We start from the raw sequence: 10,809 nt of genomic DNA, 5'->3' as shown, positions 1-10,809 counted from the left end.
GTAAATGAGTTTGTAAAGGCAGGTGGCGCACAGCAGTAAATTTATATAATTTGAGGTTATTAAGAAATGTATTTAAAGCAACATTTTTGTGCTCAGAGTTCATCTTTAGGCTCGGGAGTCACCCAACTTTCAGGGTTCTCTCCTTACCTATTGACTGTTAAAGTGTTGTGCATTCTTGAGACTTGCATAATCTGGCCTCAAAATGATGGAACCTGTGCCTATATCATGCACTACTGCTGCCAAACAAATCCCATTTTCTGTGAGGATAGGATACCCCTTACTGTGAGGATAGGAGGCTGGTAGTGTGTGTGTGGTCCTGCGGGTGCCTGGACTGCTCTACAATGTGATCATTTTTTAGCTGGATACTCACACCCCTTCTAAGCCCTTCCTCGCTCGCTTTGCACCTCCCTTACCTCCTATTTCTCCCACCATGATCCAGCAGACTCCTCTTATATGCTCAATGTCTACACTGCTATTAAAGTGACATTAAACCCTCAGATTTTTGAACATAAAACAATAGTGTAATGTGCGCCTTACTGTAATCCATGGTAGTTTCCCTTCTCTTTGCTGCTCTTCCTTTTAAATCTGTATCTGTTATAATGCTCTGCAGAACTTCTGTTTTGCAGCAGACTGCCTTGTCTCAGGAATGGATACATGGTGTCTGTGTATAGGTTTGTATAGGCTTGTAATCTGAGCCAGCACTACAGGAAGAGGCCCTGAGCTGAAAAGGGAAGTTCTCCCCATGCATGAGAAGACATGAGGATTTAAAAGGAAGAACAGCAAAGAGAAGGGAAACAACCATGGATTACAGTAAGGCACACATTACAGTATTGGTTTATGTTAAAAAATCTGAGGGTTTAATGTCACTTTAAGTACATGGTTTCTTTTAAAGACACTCTGCCACAGCCGCTTCATCTCCTGGAACCTAAATGGGGGATGGAGAGCCAAAAAAAAGTGGATCACTCTGTGTCAAAGGCCCAGTTGATGAAGTGTCATGTTCTAAGTAGTCATTTTCTAAGAGCAGTAAATTGGTACTTGGTTATTATAAGGGGCTAGGACTGTAGATATCAAGCTCTTTAGTTCCGCTCAGCAAATGATGAAGACATCATCCAACGCACAGCCTTGGGCAGCTGACTCATTGTCATGGGAAAGGTATGTAACACTAGCATTAGAGGTCAGCAATGACTCCTGCATTTTTGTCTTATGACAGTTGCTTGGTCATAATGCGATAGCTTTACAAAAGACTATATTAAAAAAGGCAGATTATTCTACCATCATGTAGGTCAGCGTTTCTCAACCTTTTTCCAGCCATGGCAACCTTTAAAAATATTCACAATCTCGAGGCACCCCAGTCTAAAATGTTATCAAACGTGAATGTAAAAAACTATGCATGGTCCCTCCAAAATACATAACAGAACATCATCTGAGATAGGGATCTGGTATCGATTTTAAGGGGCAAAAACACAAAAAATTGGGGTCCCCTTTTACATTAGGGTCACCCTTCTCATCAGAGCCCCCTTTCACATCAGAGTCCTCCTTCAAATCAAGAGCCCCCTCCTTTCATATTAGAATCTTCCTCTTTGACATTACAGTGCCCCTTTACTTCAAGAGCCCCCTCCTTTCATACCAGAATCTTTCTCTTTGACATCACAGTCCCCCTTTACATCAAGAGCCTCCTTCTATCATACCAGAAACCTTCTCTTTGACATCAGAGTCCCCCACTTTCACATCAGGAGCCCTGCACGTTCACATCAGAGGCATGAAGCTGTGTGAAAATTCAAGGCAGCCCTGAGGAAGCCAGGAGGCACCCCGGGCTGCCACGGCACCCTGGTTGAGAAAGGCCAATGTAGGCGACCCATCCAATAAAAAAGGTACCTAGAAGTTTGAGAAACATTAACATGATCATGTAAATAAAAAAAGCAAATATTTTGCCAGAAACAACCCATTTTCTTCTGATGGTCTTCTGTTGCGGTTCTGAACAGGAAATACACCAATTTCTATATTGTTGAGAATACACTTTTAATGGCTTCTCTCAGAAATGACGACAGATGAAAGAAACTTGGAAGGCTGAATTAGTCAGTAGGTCTGAAATCTTACATAGCTTAGTGTCTATTGACATAAATCTTGACATGACACGAATCTTCAACCATGAAAGTAAAAAGGATGTGGAATACGGAAGTAACGAACCCTCTGCTGCTTCATTATACAGTTTTTAAAATTGTGATATCAAATAAATGTCATCTAGAGCTTAGTGCCAAACACAGATTCTTTTTCTTTGGTTTTACAGGTAGCATTCTTGCCTCTAAAGAGAAATAAAAGCAGATATAACATACGTTTAATGGAGATGTATAGGCATGGCATGAAAACTACTTTTACTTGATTGGTAATAAAGTCTATGAAGCTGTGTGTGTTTTTCTCAGCATTGTCTCTAAAATCCCTGTGTTATTTGCTGCCTGAGGTGATTTCCTTCCGGTTACTGCGAAGGTCACTGGTGCACTTGTTGAGAAGGAGGGGGTCTGTGACAGGGGCAGCAGCAGATGCAGGACCGTGTTGTGTAAACCCATGCATGAGTGTGAGCGTACAGCCCTGGACACAGCTAGTCTGCATTCAAGGGCATACGGCTTTACACATGTTTAGGTTTAAAGGAGAACTATGAGGTGAGTGAAAAGTTTTCACTCGCCTCATAGTTCTAGCCGACCTGTGACAATGAGACTGTCACAGGTCGGCTCAGTAGATCGGGAGGTGAGCGAACATATACCGGCGTTCGCTCACCTCTCGATCCTGTCACGGCTCTCTGCCGTGATAGGGGAGGGGCTGGATTCCCCCCTCCCCGCTCCGCCAGCGCTGACTGGCGGAATGGACGGGGGAGGGGGCTGGTACAGCTAGCTCTGCCTCTAGATAGGCAGAGCCAGCTGTCACTCACACAGCTGGGCGGATCTCGACATCGATGTCGGGATCCGCTCTGGCTGCGGCGTCTCCAGTATATCGCGAGCTGTAGCTCGCGGTATACTGATCTTAGGGTAACGGGAGGACGCTAGTTTGTGTCCTCCCGTTACCCTAAGGAGAACTATGGAGAAAAGCCCTGAACCCATAGTTCTCCTTTAAGCAAGCAGCGGCCTAAACCCACGTACAGCTGTCTCTTCCCATTCTCTACTATGGGCGGCTTTAGGCCGCAGCTGTGTATCATGGGTACGGAACTATGCCCACAATTTATTTATACGGCCTCATGTGTCCATGCATGGGGCCTAAAAAGGATATTAATTTAATCTCATGTAATCAACAGTTTAGTCTCTTCTTGGAAAAATTGCTTAAAATGGGTTTGTATTCCCATTTTATATTCATCTGAATTTTTTGTTACTAATATTGTAGTTTGATCATGACTATTGCTCTATCGTTCAGACAATTGTAACTTTAAGATTTGTAAGCAATCTTTCCTAGAATATCCAACACCGACTGCCAGTTTCAAGCAGCAAATCTCGGTTTGATGGCACGGTAGCAACAAACCACATTTCCTTTACTAAATACTTATGTATATGACTGCTTGAGGGGAGGCTATGACACCTCACAAGGTAAATTTACCTTTAATAGGGGCAGAGAAAATATTTAAAAAGCTCCAAAATCTTGAAAATCCAAGATTATTGATCTTAAAGTTGAACTCCATCCTTACTTTCAGTCTTGCACAGTTGTACAGACAGCTCTCCTGTAATTGCTGAAATTGCTTACTCCGATTTCACTGCACACTGTGAGCTTTTCATACTGTGCATTAGAAGCTGCAACAATTCAGATGGAAACCTCCTAATTTCCTGGCTGAAGGACGTCCAATAAAATCTAGTTCTTTCCTTACCAGCCTGACTATCCCTGGCTGGCCCCTTTAACTCATTGGATTTGACTTCTTTTAACCATAAGGGCTCAACCTCACATGCGGGCGTTATCTAGAGCAGTTTGCATGCAAATGCAGCCTGCCTAGGAACACCCACTCCTCTAGGCCGACATACACCTATCAAGACATTTTGACTTTGGCCATGGCTGCTCTGGATAACTGCTCCAGATACTGTCTGCTGCAGTATTGATTAATTCCACGCCATAGCATTTTGCGAATGAAGAAAGGGATAGCAGTGCAGATAAATGACACAGCAGTTTCTGTGTATGTGAACTGCAAGTGTCATAGCTGCAACAGGCCGGCAGTATAGTGTGAGCTATACCATTCAGCCTGAATGGAACTGTAATTATTTTTTTTAAATGACACAATATTTAAAGTGGTAAACCCCTGAAGACAACTTTTTTACACTTCCAAATTTGAAATAAAAAAAATGTGCCTAGAGTTCTACTGTAACTGAGCACTGCACTCTGTATGCTGGGTTGTACATGACATACTCCTGACCACTGCACTTGAAGTACATTATATAATCCTGACCCCCTGCACTCTAAGTACATTATATACACCTGACCCCTGTTCTCTTTATATTGCACAGCAGTTGTTGGTTGCTAAGTAGTCTCAGACTATGTCAATGACGTTCTTCTTCAAGGTAGGCCGTGTGCAGAAAAGCATATGTAATGGAAGAGTTTATTTGTTCAGTTTATTGTGCTGAGGTTTGTATGTGCCTGCTTCTCCAGTGGCACATAACAAGTTTTTCTATGCTCCTGTGACTTCTAGTTATGCCCCTTGCAGAGCCTGCTGTGGAGAAGAAGGCGCTGCTGCACAGATCACTGTCAGTGATCTGAACAGCAGCGCCTTCTTCTCCACAGCCGCCAGTGAAAGGCACCAGCATAAGATGCCATAGTGACCCAGGCAGCCCGCACGGCATCTGGCCGGGCCCCCGTGCCCCAAGCCCCAAAGCGGCCGCCTGGGTCGCTATGGCGATTGTTACACCACTGATTGCGGGATATAAAGGGACATGACTGTATTGGTCACTATTTTACAAGGGTCCCAGAGATATCACCCATGTGTACTCACCTGGCTTCTACTTCGTCCACTGTATCCAGCAGAGGACAATCAAGAGTTTCTGGTAGCCATAAAATTGGCAATCCACAGACAATGGGCACTGCTCCAAAAATAACAAGAGGAAGAAATGGCACATATGCTTTAGTCATCATAACCAAGGGGGCAACCACCGCACCCAATCTCATCATCATGTTGGTGAATCCTAGTCCAGTTTGCCTGCAAAATATCCAAGTTTGTGCATTTTATTACTTTGCAGAATATTTTTCCACCAAATGATGCGCTCTAGAATCTTTTTTTTCTGAACTGTTCTTCTATGGACTGCAAATAAAAAGTTGTACATTTTCTTTAGCCTCTTAGCAACATCTTTTAATTGATGGATGAGTTGAAAGTCTGTTCCAGCCATCAGGATATGATGATTATAGTTGATGGTAGTGGCATCGCTAGTTAATGCAATTCTTATAAACCAATAGCTGTAAGAGAAGCATTTGTCATGTGTCCCTCCTTGCTTATGCTTAAAGCAAGCTTGTGTTGTGCTTTATCTATGTAGAACAAAGCAATAGGTTTGCATTCACGGGGGTCACGCCAGATAATTATACTTGCCCTCCCTTCGATTCCCCTTTCCTTCTGGGTATAGGAATCATGTGACTAATTCCCCTTCCCATGCACTGATAATTGCCATTGAAGCCCTCCACACTACCACATGGAGTCATGACTCGGAGCTTACACTTGGCTTCGCTCTTCACACCCAGCAGCTAAGCAGAGGCTCAAAGACAAAAGTAAAAGCAAAAGGAAGTAAATGTACACAGTTGGAGGGGCCATCATTAAAGTGAACTTGGTGCTTTGCCCTGAATGGGCCCCACACAAAGAATAGCATCTATTCTAAGTGATTTCATCAGCATTTGAAAAAAACCTTTTCATTTTAATATCACTTTAAATGAAACTTTTGGTGTTTCCCCATAGCAGTAAATCATTCACCTAAACTGGAAAATTAGTTCACAGTTATAAATCTTACAACTAGCTCTTTCCTATAATGTATCTTTTTTGGTGTTTAACTGTATTTAAGGTCACTGCTTAACAGGGGTTTTCAAATCTCCGAATGGGTGATATTTTGTAAAGCTCATCAGAGGATCACTGGTACATGTGTTTGCTTGATGTATTCTTGGAAAACACTGCGTAGTATTTTTTATAACAGCCAAGGCAATTGAAAGGTTAATGATCTTACATTCAAATATTACTAAGCATCAAGCATATATCAGTTTGAAAATTTTTTTTTTGTCATAATGGTATGCGATAATGCTTCCACCAGAGAGAGAGAGTCTGATGTTTATTAGTAAAGGAGGCTGTTCTTTGCTTTGCCTGAACAATTTACATTATTTATCAGGACATCATGTACATGATCTCATTTGGGAGTATCATTAACAGACTTTACTGCAGTTTGGATTGATTTATGAATTAAATGGTACAGTTTTCCTTGTCCTCATGGTAACTTTTTTCTTTTGTGTGTAGTTGGATGTGGAGGAGAGATAATGGTGACTATCCCCAGGTCTGAAAGTGATGAGAAATTAGAAAATGTATGATGGGCAGAAGAGCAGGAAAAGAGGGGAAATCTTCCTGTGGGGTGACAAATGTCTTTGATGGGTTTTCCTATTCAATTCCTGCTAACAATTTTCATTCAAGAGTTTTGGCTATAGATACACCTTACATGATGTAAACCCAAACTGAATTACATTTAGGGGTTATTCACTATGGAGCCGAAAGATACAGCCGTAGCTTCGGCAGATCCTTCGGCTCTTTTCGGCCGCCTCTGCCCTTAAGTTCAGTTGCACCGAAGGGCTGCTGTACGGGTTATTCACAATAGCCCGTACAATAGCCGAAGGCAGCCGAGGGGCTCAGCCACACCGAAAGCACATGCTTCGGCTCAACTGAGCTGAAGTGACAGCCGAAGCATGGAGAAAAGTCGGCTGTACCACTGCTAGCTCGGCCCATTTTTTAAAAGAAATTATTTTTCTTAATTTTGTAATTTTCCTATTTTTTATAATTTATTATCATTTTGCAACTTTTTTTTAACATTCTTTACACTTCTTTTCTTTTCTGCTCGGTACCTTGGAGGTACCGAGCGGAATAGCTGAGCCGAATGCCGCTATTCACTCACTGCCGTTCAGCCCCTATGACAATAGGGGCGAATGGCAGCGAGTGAGCTGCTGGAGCTTCAGCTCAGCCGATCCAGATGATGGATCGGCTGAGTCGAAGTCCTTCTGCACTTCGGCTGACCGGAGGCAGCTGATGTACGACTGATTTTAGCCGATGTACGTAGCCAGAAGTGAACAGCCGAACAGTGTTCGACTCACTTCATTTCGGCTGGGTCATTCACTCAGCTGCCTTCGGCAGCTTTGTGAATAACCCCCTTAGTTTACTAAAGCATAGACAGTAATGGCTGCATGTCACCCTATAACAGAAAATGGCTGAGCAAGAACCTTCATGGCAGGATCACCAGATATTTGAATGAAAGATTCAGTTTGAAATGAGATTTAAGAAATTGCGTTTACATGTTCAACTCACTGGATTCAGTTCCCATTTTAGCAGTAAATTCCCCATTCAGCAGTAAATTTGTGATTGGCTCAGCGCGGTATACTGTATGTAGCCGAAGCTACCGTACACACAGTATTACGGCACATCCTGCGGGCTGACAGATTTGCCTCCCTGGCGGTCTGATTATTTTATTTATTTTTTCCTTTTTTTGTTCTATGTTTTTTTTTCCGTTTATTTTTAACTTTTTTAATTCCTGCCGGTTCCGCTCCCCCTGCGGCGCGGACGCTCGCAAGGGACGGAACCCGGAAGACGGAGGACACAGCGGGGATCGTGGACAAGGTAAGAGACACTACGCTGTAATCCCGAGTGTGGCTCGGGGTTACCGCTTAAGGTACTGAAAATTAACACCGAGCCACACTCGGGAATACCGCCAAGGAGGTTAGTGGGTGTATTTAAACATTATTTTGGGCTGTACTCGTCTTATACGAGTATAGCCCAAAACCTATGTTTTAACAGAAAAATGAGGGCGTCGTCTTATACGCCTAGTCGCCTTATACGCCGGCAAATACGGTATATTGCAAAGTGGTAGTGTGGGCTCATTTGGTTGATTTGGTTTAATATAGTTTTTATTGTTTTTCACATAAACACATTTATACATATCTAAAAAAAAGTAGAGATCATTTGGTTGATTTGAAACCAGCAGTGTGTCTGCTAGGTCTTCCTAATTGATTTGCTTACCTGAGCACTGTGGGGAAGACTTCAGCTGTATAAAGATAGGCACAGACAATGGAAGAGCCAAGAAATCCCTTAGATAGCACAGTGAGAGAGAGCTGCAATATAATTAAGTCTGAAATAAATTATAAAACTATAAATATATGGTCATTCACCGGCAGCGGATATAACATGACAGGAGAAAAATTGTATTAATGGACATTTTTAATGATTTTGATTAATATTTTAGTAATTTTTTTTGCGCACTGCCAATTGAAAAAATAATTCTGACTGTAGATAAACTATATGCAAACGCCTACATGTTTGCTTGCTTACTTACCAACCATTTGTGATTCAGTTGAGTCAATATTGTGATTTCCGTACAACTGACAATTGTCAGTTGTATGACAGTTGTCAGTCTGCATCTGATGTTTTACATTCATGCAGCTTTACGCTGCACCTGGAGCTCCCTGACGGGGAATACGTTGGCATTTATGGTGTACGGGTATGAGTACGTGTGCAAGAGCCCTAACATTTCAGATGCACACAGTCTGCATCTGATGTTTTACATTTGTGTATACCCGCTGACAACAGTGTACAGCCATTGACCTTTATGTGAGGCTATACCCTCTTTGTGTAGCAATTATTTTAATTATATGCATTTTGTAACACACAGTATTAATACAAATTTACCCTTGAGATTTGTTTTCAGGTCCAGGCTACCCAAAAGTGATATTTTAGTTGTATGAAGGTGGAGCCTGGTTGGCTAAGTCCTCTCTCGGCTTCTTATATGTCTCCAACAGTGAGATCTCCCTGCCCCATCAGGGTTTTTGCACCTACATTTGTGTATTCCAGCACCACCTATTGCATTCTCCAGAATATAAAACAACTGTGAAAACCCTACAGTCAGAGTGGGACTTCCTCATAATGGCCAGATCAGGTGTGCAGGATTAAGAACTTAAAGTGGACCTTTACCCCCTTTGACTAAAAATCACATCAGCATACAGCTCTGCATGCTGGAATGAAATCATCTTACATTCATTAACTAAAACATTTTTATTTTACTCACAATGTTTTTCCATTTCCTGGTCCTCTTTGGCACAAATTATGTAATTGTGCCCAAGCATTGCATCCTGCGAAGGTTACATCAGCAGAGCATTGCTGAAAAATCTCATCTTGAGATCTCAGGGAAAGGCATTTTCCTCCCCCGAGATGATGTGCACAGTCACATGTCCTAGTCACATGTCTAGTCACATGTGCCAGAGTTCCAGGAAGTAAAGGGAGATATATTAATCTGCCCTTAGTAAAAATGGCCACTGTGAGAAGAATCTGTTTGCATTTACTAAATCTGTCTGTCGTTACTAAACATTTTATGTTTTTGTTGTTATTTTGAAGATATGGGTAGAGTTCCTCTTTAAGTGCAGGTATGTCACCAATAGAGTCCTTGAAAACGTAAAAATGTTGATTTTTTTTGTTTTTCACAGATTGTCAAGATTTACCTACTGTAGCCAAATCCCCCAAAATTGGTCATGCTTTATTTTGTTTACTCATATTTTGTATTGGGGAATGATTATCATTGAATATATGAATTTTGCTTGAACCCACCTTTAGGAACTGCCAGACTACATAGTATAAGGATTCCAGGCAGAATAAGGAAAACGGAAACTGCAAATCGTCTGCCAATGTAAGCAGATATAACTGTACTCAAGACTCTAAGGGGGAGCTCTACACATCCAAAAACCACCTGTACAAGATAAATACTGAGACCAAACTTCTGAATATCCATTGCCAGAGCAAAGAAGCAGAAACTACTGGAGAACCTGATGTGAAAGAAAAGTGAAAGAGTGGTTAAGTATCATCACAGGTTATAAAGAATAGGTAAAACAAGGAAGTGTATTCAAACTGTTTCAACATTTTAAGTTAAAAATAGAACTTTTTGATGTGTTTTATTTGCATATATATGTATTACATATGCCCCGTCAAGGCACCTCTGCAAATTGTGGTCCCTAACTCTAAACTAACTGAGCCCCCATATTGGGTCACATATATAGCATTAAAAAAATTAAGAGCAGGTATGTCATGTAGGTAGGCCCATTCTCAAAGGTACAGCCACATAAATGCCCAACTTTGTTCTAGGCAGCTAAAGACCCTCGCTGTATTTAATCTGTACTAAATCCAACAAGGCAAAAATGGCAACTGTTTGGATCAATGTATAAATAGCACCGGAAAGGTACACATGGCCAGGGCAATTAACAGAACAAAAGGAAAACTATTGCTATCGTTCTGTAAACTCCCCTGACCATGTGCACCTTTCCTGTGCTACGTTTAAATTGATTTGAGCGGTTGCCATTTTTGCTTTGTTAGCTAAAACTAAATCAGTTCAGCCTAGATGACAGAAAACACTTTTAAGCCTCATTCTATAGGTTGTGACCTGAACCCTTTTACCATTGGGTCTTGAAAAAGTACACTGAGCCAGAAAAATGCAACCTATGGGCCTCAATAGATCAACTCAGCCTATTGCTCTATATTGATTGAAAAGTCTGCCTTTAATAACACAGGAGTTTCTTATGCATTCAGAGTATGCATGATCATAACCTTAAAGAAAACCTCTCCAGATAAACATGGAG

At 41.7% G+C, this 10,809-nt stretch overlaps 1 protein-coding gene across 1 annotated transcript in view; it reads right to left on the bottom strand.

Moving 5' to 3' along the window:
• Nucleotides 1-2,189: 2,189 nt before the first annotated feature.
• LOC108785280 (solute carrier family 22 member 6-B-like) overlaps nt 2,190-10,809 on the bottom strand; it is a 31,585-nt gene continuing 22,965 nt past the window's right edge. The window contains exons 7-10 of the mRNA XM_018554335.1: nt 9,788-10,002; nt 8,210-8,318; nt 4,955-5,158; nt 2,190-2,302 (exon numbers count right to left, since the gene is read on the bottom strand). Of these exons, the coding sequence (XP_018409837.1) occupies nt 2,242-2,302; nt 4,955-5,158; nt 8,210-8,318; nt 9,788-10,002 (589 nt within the window). The 3' untranslated portion in view covers nt 2,190-2,241. The remainder of the gene's footprint in view (nt 2,303-4,954; nt 5,159-8,209; nt 8,319-9,787; nt 10,003-10,809) is intronic.

The sequence above is a fragment of the Nanorana parkeri genome, unplaced genomic scaffold (genome assembly GCF_000935625.1).
Source record: "Nanorana parkeri isolate BGI_ZX_2015 unplaced genomic scaffold, ASM93562v1 scaffold153, whole genome shotgun sequence".
In the NCBI taxonomy this organism is placed as follows: domain Eukaryota; kingdom Metazoa; phylum Chordata; class Amphibia; order Anura; family Dicroglossidae; genus Nanorana; species Nanorana parkeri.
The sequence above is the reverse complement of the archived record's forward strand: the minus strand, read 5'-3'. Positions and strand labels throughout refer to the sequence as shown.